This window comes from Passer montanus, unplaced genomic scaffold (genome assembly GCF_014805655.1).
Source record: "Passer montanus isolate IOZ18808 unplaced genomic scaffold, ASM1480565v1 scaffold110, whole genome shotgun sequence".
Lineage (NCBI taxonomy): Eukaryota > Metazoa > Chordata > Aves > Passeriformes > Passeridae > Passer > Passer montanus.
Window position 1 is genome coordinate 1,512,765 of NW_024357614.1, and position 17,011 is coordinate 1,529,775.

General features: G+C 37.1%; 1 protein-coding gene across 2 annotated transcripts in view; it reads left to right on the plus strand.

Annotated features, from left to right (window-relative positions):
* HSD17B4 (hydroxysteroid 17-beta dehydrogenase 4) overlaps positions 1-15,528 on the plus strand; it is a 63,169-nt gene extending 47,641 nt beyond the window's left edge. For both annotated transcript variants that reach the window (XM_039730923.1, XM_039730932.1), the window contains exons 21-24: positions 224-313; positions 2,839-2,977; positions 13,060-13,187; positions 15,110-15,528. In XM_039730923.1, the coding sequence (XP_039586857.1) occupies positions 224-313; positions 2,839-2,977; positions 13,060-13,187; positions 15,110-15,199 (447 nt within the window). In that variant the 3' untranslated portion in view covers positions 15,200-15,528. The remainder of the gene's footprint in view (positions 1-223; positions 314-2,838; positions 2,978-13,059; positions 13,188-15,109) is intronic.
* The last annotated feature ends 1,483 nt before the right edge of the window (positions 15,529-17,011 follow it).

A 17,011-nucleotide genomic window follows, 5' to 3' on the forward strand; every position in this document is an offset into this window, starting at 1 on the left:
GAGGAAAATAATTATTTTGCTTGAAGAGCTGTTTGGAAAACATATTATAACAATTTGCCTCAAGACTACAGCACATTTATGAGGCTTTTTTTTCACTCTGTAACTTTTATGTTTTCTCTTTACATCTCTGATTTTAAAGTATCAGGAATACTCCTTAGATGCCCTTCTTTTGTGACTTTCTGCAAATAAATCACCTCTTTAATGTATTTTTCCCTCACTGCAGATCAAGGAGACCGGAGAAGTTGCCATTGCAGGGGGCTATGTGGATATAGTACCAGCCTTGGAAAAGCCTTCTGCTCGAGAGCCTCTGATGGTAGGTGGAAGCAATGGAAGTCTTAACTTGCACAGATGGATAGTTAGGCTTTATTTTGGTGAAAAACACAGGAAAAATATTTAGGTCTCTTACCAACCTTATTTGCAATATTCACAGGAGTTACAGGTGCGGAGATGTTAGCATGTATGTTGTTTAAGATACAGATGTTAGTTGATCTGAGAGGAAAATTCCAATTGTGTACACTGGATGCTGGTGTTTGATGTGCTTGATGCTAATTGAACTCTCAGGATAAGCATTGTGCTGTATGTTACAAAACAAGAAAGGGCATGTACCAGTGAGCGCCACGTTTTGAGCACTTGCATAGCTCAAAATAGAAATTGTTTAATGTAATTCAGCTGTGTTACTGTAGAACAATGCTTTTCTTATTATTTTGTAGATGTTGAAGATCAGACTTTATATAGGATGTAAAGTGTGTGACCTTTCTCAATTTTTTCAGAGACACAGGGAGAGGGGCGAGAACGCATTAGCATAAGTGAAAATGAGATAACATGCAGAAAAGAAGTTTTGTCATTGAATGATTTTGAAATAAGGCTCTGAGAGCTGTTTGTACATGTGGTTAGGCCTAGCACACAATATGCTCTTCATACCGTGTATATTTAAAAAAATCCCATGCATGCATGCATGCATGCCTTAAGCCTTGGGTACCGTACTTGCCACAAAACATAGAATTGTGTATGCAATAGTGAGGATGACCCTAATGTGGTCTAAAAGTCACTTAAGGCAATGCATATTTGTTAAGTTTATTATTAAGGCAATGCCTTAATAAACTGTTATCTTTTCTCCCCATTGATTCTTGCGTGCAAACAAGGAAATTGTAATGCTTTGAAGTTTATGAAATACTGGGATAGTGACATTCATATAAAGATTTTGATCACAGAATGAGGACTATTGAGTGATACTTGGGCTTCATCCAAAGCAGCATGGCCAGCAGGGTGAGGGAGGGGATTCTGCCCATCTGCTCTGCTCTGGTGAAACCCCACATGGAACACTGCATCCAGCTCTGGGGTCCCCAGCACAGGAAGGACATGGACCTGTTGGAGCAAGTCCAGAAGAAGGACATAAAGAAAATTAGGGGAATTGAGCACCTGTCCCATGAGAAAAGGCTAAGAACATTTGGTTTGTTCAGCCTGGAAGAGAGAAAGCTTCAGGGTGACCTAGTTGTGGCCATTTATTACCCAAAGGGAGACAAAGAGGAGCTTTTTACAAGAGCACGTAGTGACTGGATAAGGGGGAATGAATTCAAAATAAAAGAGGATAGGTTTAGATTAGATCTTCAGAAGAAATTCTTTACTGTGAGGCACTGGAAAAGGTTTCCCAGAGAAACCAGCAGGTTGTGGCTGCCTTATTCCTGTAAGTGTTGAAGGCCAGGCTGGATGGTGCTTGGAGCACCTTGGTCTAGTGAAAAATATCCCTGCCTCTCAACAGGGGGATTAGAACTAGATTATCTTTAGGGTTTATTCCCATTCAGGCCATCTTATCATTCTATGATTTATCCAGGAACCTGTTTCTTTTTGCTTGCTTGTGTTTAATCTTCTGAGACATTCTGAATTGTTGAATGAAGTTCAAACATTAGAACTTTTTTGAACTGCTCAGATTTTCTTTTTTTTTTTTTTTTAAACTTGGCAGAACAGGTGTTCTTTAAGCTTACTTTGAGAAATTAAGGTGCTTTGGCAGAAATTTGCTGACAGGGTCAGACACCCACCAGGGGAAACTAGCCTGACTGAGTGAAGATTGTCAAATTTAAAGGCCATTGGGAATCCTTTAATAGAATGGAAAATGTTAGGCTTGGCCAAAGTGGTGACGCAATAGCAGCCTGAAGAGTCTTGTGTTCTGCTGTACGGGTAGGTACAGCGAACAGCTAAACCTCTGAGACTTTCTTTGCTCCAGTTCCAGTTAGACGAAAAATGTCACTGAAGTAGCTTCTCTAAAATGTAGCCTTTTATCCTGTAAAAATATTAGTAAAAAGAAAGACAGTGAAAGGTTGCAAAATAATGTGCTTGGAAAAGCTGGAAATGTAAATGTAGCTAATCCCACTGTTAAATTTTGTCTGCACTGGAGTTTTGACTGTTTTCATAGTGCAGTACATTTTGAACATCTTTCATGTCAAAGTAATGTACTGGTAAAACCTTTTTTTTGTTCTGAAAACTAACATAACATTCACTGTGGAAAAAGTGGCAGTGGTTATCGTGCATAGGAAAAAAAGGTCAGTTTAGAAACTCTTAGAGCACTAATTAAAAAATATGTCTCAAATTGTAATGATAAATGAGAAAAAGTATAAAAACAAGATTTGAAAAAAATTTAAATGAAAATTTAAAATGAAGCATTTTCTGCTTCAAAGTACTTTTAGTGCTGATGGTGGCTAGAGGTGATTATTTTGTGGTAGAAAAAATCTCAACTGCATTTAATAATTTTGATGTAGATAGTTGTGTGCTGTAAAGTGACATATTTAATACCTTTTAACCAAGTTTCAATTTTAAATTCTTCATACCTTTTTTTTTTTTAAGACTGGAGGGCTGCAGAGTAACCTTGTGTTTCAAGAAATTAGTCGTCGTGTAAAAGAGATGGGAAATGAATTGGTAAAGAAAGTAAACGCCGTATTCCAGTGGGACATCACTAAAGATGGAAAAACAGCAATGCAGTGGAGTAAGTTGTAGTGTTTATATGATACCCCAATGCATTTTTGTTATGAAATGGGATTAATTGTAATAATTCTAATTAAACTGATAGTTTGGAACTAAGCATAGGATAGTAGATGAGTAAGCAGTGGGACCTACAGGTCTGAATGCATTCTGGGTTCACAAATGGCAAGAAGATCAGATAAACTTTGCAGGTACTAATCTTCCAAGGGACATACTTCTGTAACTTACCTATTTAGATGTAGGCATATGTTACATCATCTTTTAGAACTTCAGTGCATTTCGATTTACATTTTCCAGATTGGATTGCTAAATTAGCCCAGTAGGAATGTTACAGTAATTAGTCTGCTGGTGATGTACATGTTAACTGATCTAAAACAAATAAGTAATTATTTCTACTGCATTGTTCTTGTCACTTCAGTGAAAATGTAGCCCAGTTTGTTTCCATTTAAACTTTCTGAGATCAAGGTTTAATGGAGGCATAGTCATGATTTCCCATTGTTTAAGCATGGGACTGGTTGATGATGAGAAACTATAGCCTGTAATAGCAATGACTCACAACTGAACTTTTTACTCATTAAATGAATAATAGAATTACACAAAGTGGTCTGATGGAGGAAAGTGACTTCCTCAAAAACCTCTTCTTCTTAAATTATCCTTTGCTCTCATTATAAAGATATGTATTTTTGAAAACAACCCCAAATCTTCTTTTATTAATTGGATAGATTTTTTTATTTTTGGAATTTTTTTTTGTTTTTTTTTTAGTTGACACGTCTACTGCTTTATTGGTGGAGTGTAAAGATTTTCCAAAAGGAAAAAGCTTAGTGAGGTTGTAACTTTCAGGCCTTTTTGTGGGGAAATGAAAGTCTGGGTCAAGCCTGTTGTTTAGACTTCTTTTTGTTTGGTGGTTGAATGTAGTCAAAAGAGTTTTGAGGATGATGCAGGTGAAGGGGCTGCTCTTTGACAGGCTGAGACGGGAGACTCACAGTAGGTCAGATGAGGTGTGCATTATGTTTTGTTCTGTACACTGTGACTTTTTTTAAACTGTTGTTGAGCAATTCAGAAGCCTGTAATTTCACCTAATACTTTCCTAATGTTGACCAGTAGAGATTCTGAGTAGCAAGATGGCTGTTAAGTTTCAGAAAAAATATTTTTCAGAGATTGGGCAGGATAGTTGTTTTCTACTTGCCTTGCTTTTTAAGCAGTTTTTGAGGGATGAAGAGTGATTTCCATTTGGGTAGAAGTTAATAAATATTATGAATATACCTGTGTGGATTATGCAAGCTGATTGCCTATACATCAAAATGAGACAAGGGAAATACTGAATAATCCAACTCAGACTGTTCTGTCTTAAAATTAATTACTGCTCTTAATCATTACTATTGTCTGCGGTTTTCCATGTTTGCGTGAAGTAATTTAAATTACAAACATGGTTAAAACTTTGATAAAGGTCTTATGAAATTTTACTTGCGTTCTTGGTTACATTTTAGGTGATAATTAGATAATTATCTAATTATTTAATTATAAAATTAGATAATTTTAGGTGATAATTGTTGGTTAAACTCCTGAATATTTGAAGTGGCAACTTGTGTTGGTTGCGCGATCACTCTGTACTCCACATCAGTCCTGTCTAGTGATTCATGTGTAAATAAATTTGATACAAGTGATGGTCATGTTCATAACAACAACTAGAAAACTATTTTGGGTTGATTGAGCATTGGCTTTAACTTTGGAATTGCTTTATTGATCACCTAAGTTCAACATTACGTATGTCCAGAGAATAAAGGGACAAGGCATTGGAGGAGACATCTGCTGAAGGGTGTTTCAAGATATGAATAGAATTTCTCACTCAGGAAGTTCTGAAACTGCAAATTGCTGGATGAAGAACAAGCACACTTAGAGATTTAGGTCTGAGCAGTGCCCTTACTTGCCTCATGAGATCACATTTTATTAGAGGGGAAACAGGTGAATGTTTTTGCTATTGTATTCAGATCAAGAGAATCCTCCTGCTTCGAATAAATCAATAGTCAGCCTTTTGTCCTCTCATGCTTCTCCTACTGAAGCAGTAGGAAGAATGTACTGCTTTCTTCCTGTTCATATGTCTCTAGCTAAAAGAGATTAAATAGACATAGCTTTTGTTTGTCTTATTCCCTCTTCTTCTGTTGCACTGAAAATTTTCTGTACTATTATATGCATTTGGAAAAAAAACTTAAAGATCCCTGTGGGATGGAGGCTGGAGAAGCTAATGTAATATATTAAACATTTCCTGCTGCTGACTGCTATTAAGAACTGAAATGAAACCTTTTCAGAAGCTTGGAAAAGTTACTGTGAAAATTTTTACAGTGTGGTTAGTTCCTTATGAATTACTGTAGGCTCTATGGTGTAGTAAATACGTAAGGCTGAAGGTCATTGTCTAGGTGACCCAGCAGGGTGTCTGTAGAAAATGTTGTTTACTTTTCCTTTTGGGACTACTGGTATGCTAATACTTCCTTTGTATATGACTTTTTTTAAAGAACTTTCTGTGTCATCCTATTTCTGTATTTGTTTGTGTTTTCTGAATATTTTTGTGTGTATTTAGATTTCAAATACTTTTTGGATGAAGAAAACAGGAGTTGGTTAGTACTAAAATAGTTAGACTGCTACAAATAATCTAAATACTAAAATTTTATATTGTCAATATGAAAATAGTTATGAAAACTCACTAGCAGAATTTTAGGAGTTGTGACAACTGTAGTATCAACCTTCGCTGTTTGTCCCTACATGGAAGAAGTGCCTACTATTTTTGATGTCTGTTTAATCCAATGGCATATTTTTAATGGCAAGCTGTATATGAATCTGCATTATGAAATTTTTATTTGGGGAATATTTGAAAACACTTTCCTGCCATTAAAAAGCATATACCCAAAAAAACCCATAAAGCAAAAGACCTTCCAGAGGCAAGTACTTGAGATTTATAAACAGTTGCAAACTTAATTCTTTTTGCATGTTTGCATATGTTACATTATTATTCAGTATTCAAGTGTCTCTTCTACCTGGTATAATTCATTTTTCACGGTAAGCGCAGAAGAAGATGGTAGTTTTTAAGTCTGTGTTCCAAGAAAGACAGCATTTTTGCAGTTGGGATATTCTCAATAATCTAAACGACTTCTGACTTCATGTGATCCTTGTAAGATCTCTGTATGGTCATCAGTGAGACTTTTGCAATGCAGATAAGCAATGACAATCAGTTCAGAATATGTAAAATTGACAATGCCATTTGCTTACTTGAATGCTTGACTTTTTGGGTTGTTAATGTAAGGTAAGCTTCCATACACAATTAGACATTTTAGTCTTTGTCAAATTGATTTTTTTACTTTAAAAACTGAAGATGACCGTACAATGTCACCTTTGCTATAGCTTGAATTTAGACTGGTTTTCCAAGGTGCTTCAGATTTTCATGTTACTCAGCTCAGTTAGTGGAATTGCACTTCTTTACTGTACATTTAAATTCGGCCTGGTGGTTATTAGTTGATCTTCGGTGTACAAGAATTGTAAATAATTTTTTCAAATGTTATGCTGCTAGATTAGATCAATTATGAATTATCTTGCTGTCTCTTCTGAGTAAAATTGCCATTTGGGAGGGTCGATCCCATGATATACACGGCTACAAGAAAGCAAAAATGAAATTAAAATTAATTCACAATGTGGTTCACATATTAAATACTATTTCAGTGTATGGTCAAAATTATTGACAAGTTATCACTGAAACAACTTGTTTATGAGGAGGAATATTATTTTGGCTGATTTTTTTGTTTTGTTTTAAGCTATCACTTGATGTATATGATCTATCTTTTTTCAGGCCTCTCTTTGTAAGGGCCTCCTAGGCCTTTACAAACAGTATTTCTGGTTCTTTTGGACTACCTGATAGGTCTCTTTCTCTTATTTAAATGGTTATATAGTTGTTCTCTCTTGTGTTTTAATGTTCTGACTTGTCACTTTTACACAGCTTTGTGCTGTTGTGATAAGTGCAGCAGTTGACAGTGCTGGAAACAATCTGGGCCCCGCAGCCCATTGCTCCCTTACGCAATTGTTGTAGCTCCTGCATTTTCTGCTAATGTCCTTCAGCCTCTTCAGATCTGGAAAGGAAGCAGATGAGAGAAGGCAGCAGCCACAGCATGAGTGCTGTGTCCATTTCTGGGCCCCTCAGTTCAGGAATGACATTGAGGTGCTGGAGCATGTTCAGAGAGGGGCAGTGGAGCTGGGAAAGGGTCTGGAGCACAACTCCTGTGAGGAGCAGCTGTGGGAGCTGGTTGTGCTTATCCCTGCGAAAAGGAAGCTCAGTGGGGACCTTATCGCTCCCTACAACTGCCTGCAAAGAGGTTGTCGCCAAGTGAGGGTCAGTCTCTTCTCCCAGGCAAGAAATCACAGGACTAGCAAAAATGGACCTCAATCATGGGGTGTTGATGTTGGACATCAGGGAAAGAATGGGCTGTCCAGGCAAGTGCTGGGGGTCACTATTCCTGAAGTGTTCAGGAAATAACTGAGTGTGGCACTCAGTACCATGGTCTGGTTGTCAAGGTATTGATCAGTTAAAACTTGGACGCAGTGATTTCAGAGATCTTTTACAATCTTAATGATTCTCTGGTTCTGTGAAATTTGTTCTTGTGTATGCAATCAATCTGATATATTTCAAACTAAGGAAATAAAAAGTTCTTTTATTTTACTATATTTACATTTATTTCTAGTGTTCTAACTGCAACTGTGACTGTTCTAACTGCAGCTATGTGTGATCTCTACTTTCTGCAGGATTTTTAAAAGTGAAGTGAAATTTGTGAATGGAATATGGCTTTTGTTGGTACAGAGAGACATCTTTATGGAGGAACTGGTATTATAACACTAGTCTGTTTAACCTGCAGTGTCCTTTCCTTCTATGTAGTTCTCTGTGGATGGTGTGAAGCCATGAAGAGGTGTAGAGCAATTGATTGTGCACTCAGGATGTGAAATTTTGGGCAGCTCATCTGCTGTGTAAACTATGCTGAACTGTAATCCCTGACAACTGGCCTTAATTAGTGGTATTTCTGTGGAAAAAAAAAAAATTAAAAAAAAGCTGTTCTAATTCAAGAGGGTGCTGAAAATTCTTTTAAAAAAGATAAAGCAAGTATCAATACCTCAGAAATAAGTGTAGTGGTACTGAAACTACCTTCACTCTTTAACAAAAAACTTAATTGCTAACGTACCCCAGCTTTTTTGATTTTGCTTCATTACCTAAAGCATGCTTTGCTCTCTCCTGTATATTGTTGTATTACTATACAACAATACCCTTTTTTCAGGGATTATAAAATATTAATTTTTTTTTTTAGAGTTAAGGTTTCACTTTACTTTCCATAGAGAAAAGGTAATGCTGTTGACATCTGTTGGCTGATAGTCAATGGCACTCCAGAACAGTATTCAGAAGAGTTTACCCATTTGTTGCTTTTCTTCATGTTTCTGAAGTTAGTGCTGAAGGCAGGAGATGTTTCTGTTCCTTTCCAGTTCTCAGAAGAATAAAACTTTGTTATGAGAACTGGGAAGAAATTGTTGCCTGTAGTTGGTTGTGAACAGCTGATAAATTAAAGGTGAAATTGCTCAATAATTTATGATGCAATATGACTTCAGGCAATGAAGAGTGGGTAATACTTGTTTTTATTTGGTTAGTGGTTGAGTCTTGTATTGTCCTTACTTATCCACTGTAAAGCAGAATAAAACTCAAATCGAAATAAAAAAATCTGACTGTTAATGTTTTTCTCCTAGAAAGAGTAAGGCACTCTTCAAAGTCAAAATAAAAGTCTTACCCCAAATATTAGGGTTTTAAGTTTTTGGCAACCTGCTATAAAATGTCAGTGTCTACTGTTTTATCTAGTGTTTTGACTCCTATATATGTGAATTTTCTCCTATTTTTATCTCATCTCTGTCAACAGCATTTTTTTGATGATAATAATGAATAGATTTTTAATTATTGTAGTATAACACCTATATATTGAAGAAAGAGCAAAAATTTCAAGGAAAACTAGCATTTCGTTCTCTTGAACTTCTTGATTCTACTTTTCTGCCAGATGTGTAACGGAATGTTACACAGTTACAAAAGGATACTCTCTCTGGTCATTGGAAGGCTAGGATTTTTCTGTTTTGATGCTTGGCACCTGTTCTGGCATTCAGCTTATTTCTTTCATTGCTAGTTTATCCACTAGCTGGTACTCTAGTTTAGTTTCAGTTGTCTTTTCAGTATTCTAGACTAGGTATGGGTCAGGAGGGAAGAAAGTGGATTGTGTATGTTTTGACTCCTTCTATTTGCTTTTTTTACCCTGCAAAAAATTGAATGAGCAAGTTTCTGTGCTAGTTTTTCATTCTTTATAAGTGGGGAGTTACTTTCCTTCTCTAAATACTAATATCTCATATATTTTGGATCACTCTTTCTCCACAGTGGTACCTTTTTTTTTTCCCCACTACTTGCATTAGAGAGGTCAGCTCTCATTTATGATGAAGCCTAGGAAAAGGGATGGATCAAGTAACGATAATTCTATTGTTCGGTCTCCATGTTTTTGTAGAAAAGACAGTTTTGCTGTCAAAGTGCTTTGCTTTTGTGGCTGTTTAGTTTTTTTAAATGTTTTTCTTCCTTATCAAAAATCTTAATATTATTTAAAAATAATCTAGAGGAAGTGGAAGTAACCTTTTTGACATTTTTGGGAAAAGAATGTACCACTGGATTGGTCCTTTAAAAAAGGACCAAATAATTAAAATAATTTTTTTTCTTAGAATTTCTAGTAACTAGTAAGGATTAATTTGAGGTGGGATTAAGGATTTGAGGTGATCAGCTTGAGCTTGGTACCCAGCAAGGTTATGGAGCAGACCATCTTGATTGTGATCACTCAGCACATCTGGGAACCAAGGTGCCAGGATCACAGCCAGCATGGGTGTAGAAAAGGCAAGTCCTGCCTGGTCAACCTGGTCTCCTTTTATGACCAGGTGATGCACTTCAGCAAAGCCTTTGGCACTGTGTCCCACAGAATTCTCCTCGGAAAGCTGGCAGTCCACAGCTTGGACAGTCACAATGTTTGCTGGGTAAAAAACTGGCTGGATGTCTGGGGAGTGGTGGAGCCAGTCACAAGTGGTGCTCCCCAAGGCTCAGTATTGGGGCCAGTCCTGTTTAATATCTTTAATTCATTGTTGTTGGTCTGGATGAGGGAATTGAGTGTCCCTCAGTCCGTTCACAGATGACACGAGTTTGGGTGCAAGTATTGATCTGCTGGAAGGTAGAAAAGCTCTGCAGAGGGATCTGGGCAGGTTGGATCAATTGGCTAAGGCCCACTGGATGAGGGTCAAGTGCCAGGTCTGGCCATTGTGTTACAACATCCCCAGGCAATGCCACAGGCTGGGCAGAGTGGCTGGAAAGCTGCAAGTGGAAATGTATCTGAGGGTTTTAGGTGACAACTGGCTGAACATGAGCTAGTGTATGCCCAGGTAGTCAGGAAGGCCAGTGGCATCCTGGCCTGTATCAGCAATAGTGTGGCCAGCAGGAGCAGGGCAGTGACTGTCCCCCTGTACTGGGCCCTGGTGAGGTCAAACAGCACCTCAAGTGCTGTTTTGGGCACCCCACAAGAAAGACTTTGAGGTGCTGGAGCGAGTCCAGAGAAGGGCAATGGAGCTGGGGAAGGGTCTGGAACACAAGTCCTATGAGAACAGCTGAGGGAGCTGGGGATGCTTAGCCTGGAGAAAAGGAGGCTCGGGGAGACCTTGCTGCTCTGTACAGCTGCCTGGAAGGAGGCTGTGGCCAGGTGGGTGGTGGCTTCTCTTGCTGCTCTAGGACAGGACAACCAGCGACAGGACAAGAAGAAATATCCGCAAGCTGTGGCATGTTGAACATCAGGAGAAATTTCTTCGCGGAGAGGGTGGAGTCACCATCTCTGGAAATGTTCAAGAAACTGCTGTGTGTGGCATTTAGTGCTGTGGTCTAGTTGTTTAGTTGGTCTAGTTGTTAGTGGGTCTTTTCCAACTTTAATCATTGAGTGATTCTGTAAACATGAAAGATTCACCTTGATTATGGGTGCCATCATTGTGCAGTGTTAAAGGTGTGGTTGTGATTTGAGAGGTTAGTATTAACTGTACCTACTGATGGTAAAATTATGATCTTGGGATTTGGCTAGGAAATGCAGAAGAACAAGGACTGTAATAATGTTAAGTGATGTCTTAATGTATGACCATGTAACAATTGTTAATGCTGTACTATATTTAAAATAAAACTTAAGGGTTGTGAGAACTTTTCTGAGTCATTAGACCTGTTTAATTGTTTTTGATACTGATGGGACTGATGTATCAGTATTATCAATAATATCAGTATTATCTTTTCACCCAGTACTTAGTGAAGAAGGAGAAGTTGTGTCTTGGGAGACGGTATGTCAGGCTTTCAGTATCTAAGTCACTTCTGGAGTGGTGTAGGAATGGTGGTGGGACAGGAAAAAAAAAATTAATGTCAGCAGAATTAAGTACAAAGAGCAAATCCTAAGGTCCAGAAGTAGTTCAAAACAGTTGGTTAGGAACTGCAGGCATCCTAGACACCATGTCTGTGTCTTGTGAATGAATTTGTTGTGCTTGCTGTCCTTGCTGTTTGTCTCAAAAGGAGCAGTTTGGCTACGCTGGAATGGTGCTTAACATTATCAGCATTTGGGTAGAGGTGTATTTTAAAAGCGCATAGACAGTTAGGCCTGGTATCCACTCTCAGACTTTAGTTAGTGTGTGTGGCTTGCATTTCATGATTCAGTAGATTTTTTTTTAATTTTTGTTTTCCTAATAATAGTCTGTGCCTGCATAACCTACAGGAGCAATGTTAAAGGCTCAGGTATGTCAGATCATATAGTAGCTGTTTTGGGTCACAAGGATGTTGTTATACAGCCCCTACCCGCAAACACAAATATACAGGTAATTCATCTGATGCTCAGTAACCTTTTTTAATTTCTTCCCATATTCCTTGAAGTTAGTGATATGCATTAAATCTGTTCCAGGATTTATAATTTACCTTGAAATCAACTGGAAAATAATAATCCAATATGTCACTTTTCACTGAGCAATGTTATATACTTAAGTCCCCTTCTAATTCTGTGGTAAGTGGATAAATATTGCTTAAAGCAGATTTCAGAAAATGAAATATTTAAATAGACTAAAGCTACTCCCAGTCTCTGCAGTTCCCCTTACCCTGTCAAAAAATTATTTGTAAAAAAGTTGCACATAAAATAGCTTATGCAGAAATAAAGCTCCATTTTAAGGCAAGGGCCTTAAAATCTGTCCATGAAGAGCAACCGTCATCCATGATTCTGTAATTAGACATGCCATGCTGTTATAGAAATATCCACATGAATAATGTGTAGGGTGGGGGCGTGATGGATCAAGAGGCAAAGGTGTAAAGGAAAGACGGGAATTTGCAGAATCTGAGAATGACTCGGCAGAGCACATCCTGTCAAAATACTCTTCTAAACAAATGACACAATACCTGATAGTGTTAGCTTTGTAGTAGATTATTTTGGCAGGTCATTTGGCGTGGGTAAAGAACACTGTGAAGCTACAGACACTTGGAGGAATTTTTGTCTTTCCAGGAGAGAAAGACAGATAATTGGCAAGGCTTTAAACACTCCTTGCATGAAGCAGAATAGGCTATATTGTGTTGCCTGGGGGACAGACCAGGGAAAATGCAGTAGTGTGTTTGAACACCACTATATTTGCCTTGTCTGACTACAGATGCTGGTTTTGAACTTTAGAGGTTTATTACTAACTTGGATGTTTTTGCAGTGAGTGCACTAATTAATACCTTGTGCATCTTCAGTGTGATTCGAAAGTAGATTTTACCATCGCTGCAAGAATTTTGAAGTCCTTGCTGTAAACACCCTCCCCTTCAGTACAGGAATAATTTTTTATTTTCTTTCACTGATGAAGAAGAATTATACTTCAATTATTTTCTAAGTAGCCGATGGCTGATAGTTTAGATTGGCTGCTTTATAATAATAGGTAAGGAAAGTACTGTTCTGAAGCTTGAAAGTTTTACCTTTACTTTGAAATTAAACTGTCTTTGCTCTTGCTTCTCAGCAATTGACTTAAAGAATGGCTCTGGAGCAGTGTATCAAGGACCTGCCAGAAATTCTGCTGATACTACCTTCACTCTCTCGGATGAGGATTTTATGGATGTGGTACAACAAAAGATCAATCCCCAAAAGGTAAGGCCTGGGAGTCGCAGACATACTCTCATGTATGTAGACATATTATTTGCCTTACATCAAGGTGCGGTTCATGACTGCGTTCTGAAGTCCTAATGTTTTGACAGTGGAGACCAGAGTCAGATGAGGTATAAGCATATCAGTATCTTATACTGAATTAGCCAGAAAGTGTGAGGGAGCGTTTATGCCATCTTTATTATCTTAAGACTAAGATAACCACAAAGGGCTAAAGCAGGGTCCTGGTAACACCAGAGTTGTGGGTTCAATACCAATATGCCGCATTCACTTCAAAGTTGGACTGGATTATCTTTCTGCGTCCCTTCAACTTAGACTATACTTTGATTCTGTGACATAAAGCCTGGCAGTGCAAAGTTAGGAGTTTGTTTACTTCCTGATACTTCACAGTATACAATTTGCCAGCTTAGATCTGTCAGTTTGATCATTCAGGCTGTTTTGATTGTCATTTTGCAGGAAGTTGATGTTTGTTGCAGTGGTTTGATTTATTGCTAGTAGTGCAGCTCAGAGAAATGTCAAGACAATGCATACATGTAGATGGTCAAAATTCACCTAAACCGGGATATTTTTCAGGGAAATAAAGATTTAAGGAAGGTCTGTAATCTGGGTCTGCACTTTTAGCTTCTTGGAGTAATCAACTGCTTAAAACGACTAATTGTACTAATAAAAATGTTTTGTGTAAAAGTAAATTAAACTGTCACAAATTTAATATGTCAGCTTACGGATTAAAGCTCGAGCAAATTAAAACTTTAATTAAGCTCATCATATATCAGACAGTTCCTTTTCTTTGATCCCAAGCAGAAGTTGTTGGAGACTTTGATTGTAAATTGGAGACTAATGATTACAGTGAATGTTTTTTATAACATTACACTTGAGTAAAATCCTTTGTGACCTTCTGTTTGCAGCAGGCATAAAGTATAAACAAACAAGATGTTGATCTGTAATCATCAGAATGCTAAAGAACAGTTATTGCAATGCAGGAACATCATCTACGTTTAGGCATTTGTGTTTCGTTTGAGTTTCTGTGAAGTTTTTCATCTAAAGAAACTCAAAGCATCTATTCAAATTCTTTTCTTCTGGCTCTCTCTATTCTTTATTTGAATGTATTTCAAGCTAATGGAACTATGCAAAAGAACATTTAAGGAACTTAAAAAAGGCTTTCAGACTGCAAAGACGTAGCAAAGCAAAACTAGTTTAAAAAAATTACGAACTAGATTGAAACAGCTCTTTGAAGTAGGGAGAATAAAAATGTAATATACCAGCACTGAAATGAAAATACTGATTGATTTATGACTTCGCAAATGCAACAAAATCTTGCCTATTTCCTGTTTGTGGTAATATGCTATGTACAAACCCATTTCATTTCTTTGGCATATATGTGTAATGTATTGTGCAAGTTTGTGTTTGTTATGAATTTGTGTGTTGCTTACATTTTCATTAGGTCTTTGATTTTCATTATATAGCCTTTTCATTCCATTTTCTCATTTGTTATAATGATATATGGATATTTGTAGTGTGAAGGGATGATGCTGGGAGCTTTATTTTTTGTGCCCTGCTGAAGTTTTGCCATCAGATTCTGTGATGGCATTTGTCCTACAGTTGGAGAAATGCTCTGTGCTATATATGGAAAGATGACACTGAAGTTGCTTTATGTATTTTATTTGATTTTTTCCGTTGAGTGACAGAGTTGGTCTTGTCTGGACTATACATGTAATCTGATTCTGGATGATATTAGAATTGAACAGTTTCTTTAAATTAATGATAATCATTAAGCATTGTGCACTGAAGGCTTTCTTCTGAGTGCTGAACAACCATTCTTTGGCTTCTTTTTTTGTTCTATGACTCTTTGGTTTGTGAGTAAAGAGTTGAATACATGTTTTCCCCCTGCCCCTTCTGTTTTTTTTTAGGCATTCTTTTCTGGTAAACTAAAAGTGAAGGGGAACATCATGCTGAGCCAGAAACTGGAAATGATCCTGAAAGACTATGCCAAACTCTGAGCTGCTTGATCATCTACCACAGCAGTGAAGAACTGTAGAAGACAGAAACTTACATAGTTCAGAAGCAATGATTTGCAGACTAGTTAACATCAATGTACTGATTCATTATACTGCTAATACACAAGCTGATTTAATTGCTGTAGACAGAAGTTACGAAATGAAAATACCGTTACTATTGTCCTTTTTAGTTTCTCAGCAATGGTAGAGAATCATACTTTTCTGATTGTGCATCTTTATCTAAATAAAATGTATTTAGTTCTTACAAAGAAGCATATATTTCTATGTTAATTCTGAAGAAAATTAAACCAATATACTTCATTAATATCTCCTTTTATGTGTCTGTCAGTCTTCATTCATCTTGTCTTAGATAAACTCAGCTTCTATGAGTCTGTCTGGTTTATTATTCAAATGAATGGTTTTTGTCTCAAGCTCTCATGATTCTGTCAAAATAAGTGGAAGATGGAAATAAATTCCATTTATTTACATTGTGTCATTATGTGGGGGTTTTTTTCTGCACCAGAAAAAACCTCTTGGAACTTTGGAATCCATATTGCCTTTTTCATATGTTACTCTTGTAAATCACAAAGTGGTTAATGTTTATTCTCTAGGGGAAGCTTTTTCATGTGAGAGCCATTAACACTGCACCAAAGTCCATCACTAGAGTCAAACTGTTCTTCATGTAAATTCATCCTCACAAGCACCGGCATCATGGCAGCAGGGAAAGATGGAACTGAATTCCTCATTTTGAACTATGGCCAGAACTGAGTTAGCATCTCTAGCCATATGTATTCCTAAAGAAAGTATGCTCTTAATCACCGATTGTCACATGAACACCTGGAAATTTGATTTCATCAAAGTTACAAACATTTTGCATTCTCAGTTATATCTTTTTTTTTTCACCTGCAGACCTGTACTGTGTTGTTACTTTTTGGAGATGGAAGAATCCAGGCTATCTGAGGCTTTTCTTCTTGATCAGAGGATCTTTTAGAAGATGAAATTTTTCATTATTTGGGTTGTTTTTTGTCCCAAAACTGGAGGGTGCTTCCATTCCCTGACTTTGTGAGCAGACTGTGGCCATTAAAGAGCCTTGTGGGGCTGCAGATGAGCTTGACAGTTTGAGAATAAATTGTACTCGTTCTAATACTAAGTCATATTCTCAACAAATTTATTTTTTCGCAGCTGTACTCTCAGCCATGCTTTGGTTCAGGTGGAGAAACATGAAGTATGTCGACAAGTATCTCATGTAATTCACGTCATGAATAGATGGGAAACAGAACAAGTAAGAAGTTTGCCATCTTAAAGAGGCCATCAAGTAGAAATTACGGAAGAAATGGGAAGAAATGTCCTTTTACCACTTACTATTTACTTTTTACACAGCAGTCGTTTTCATATATAATACAACTTAAAAATTGCATGTACTTCCCAGCTTCTATTTGTCAAGTAGGTTTGTGTCAAATAGGTAAAGGTATCTTCTATTAGTTTCTCTGAAGAAATTGTATGAGAAAGAGAGATTGATTTCAGCTTTGTAATTTTATGCATGAACCTGGTACACCAAAACCCCCATTTTTTTACATTACATACATATTTTCTGCCTGTACGTCTATATATATTGCCATAAAACTACAAGTGTTAAAGAAAAAGGAACTGTGAGTAACTAACTGTGAGACTAGGAAAGCAATTACCAAATCATCCATATAAGAATATGGTATTTGTTGTAAGTTACATGGTCTTGATAATTCTCAACAGGTGTTATTTTTTTTTTCTCAACCCCATAAATAGTCTGAAATCTGAAAGTACTGCTTCACAATGAAA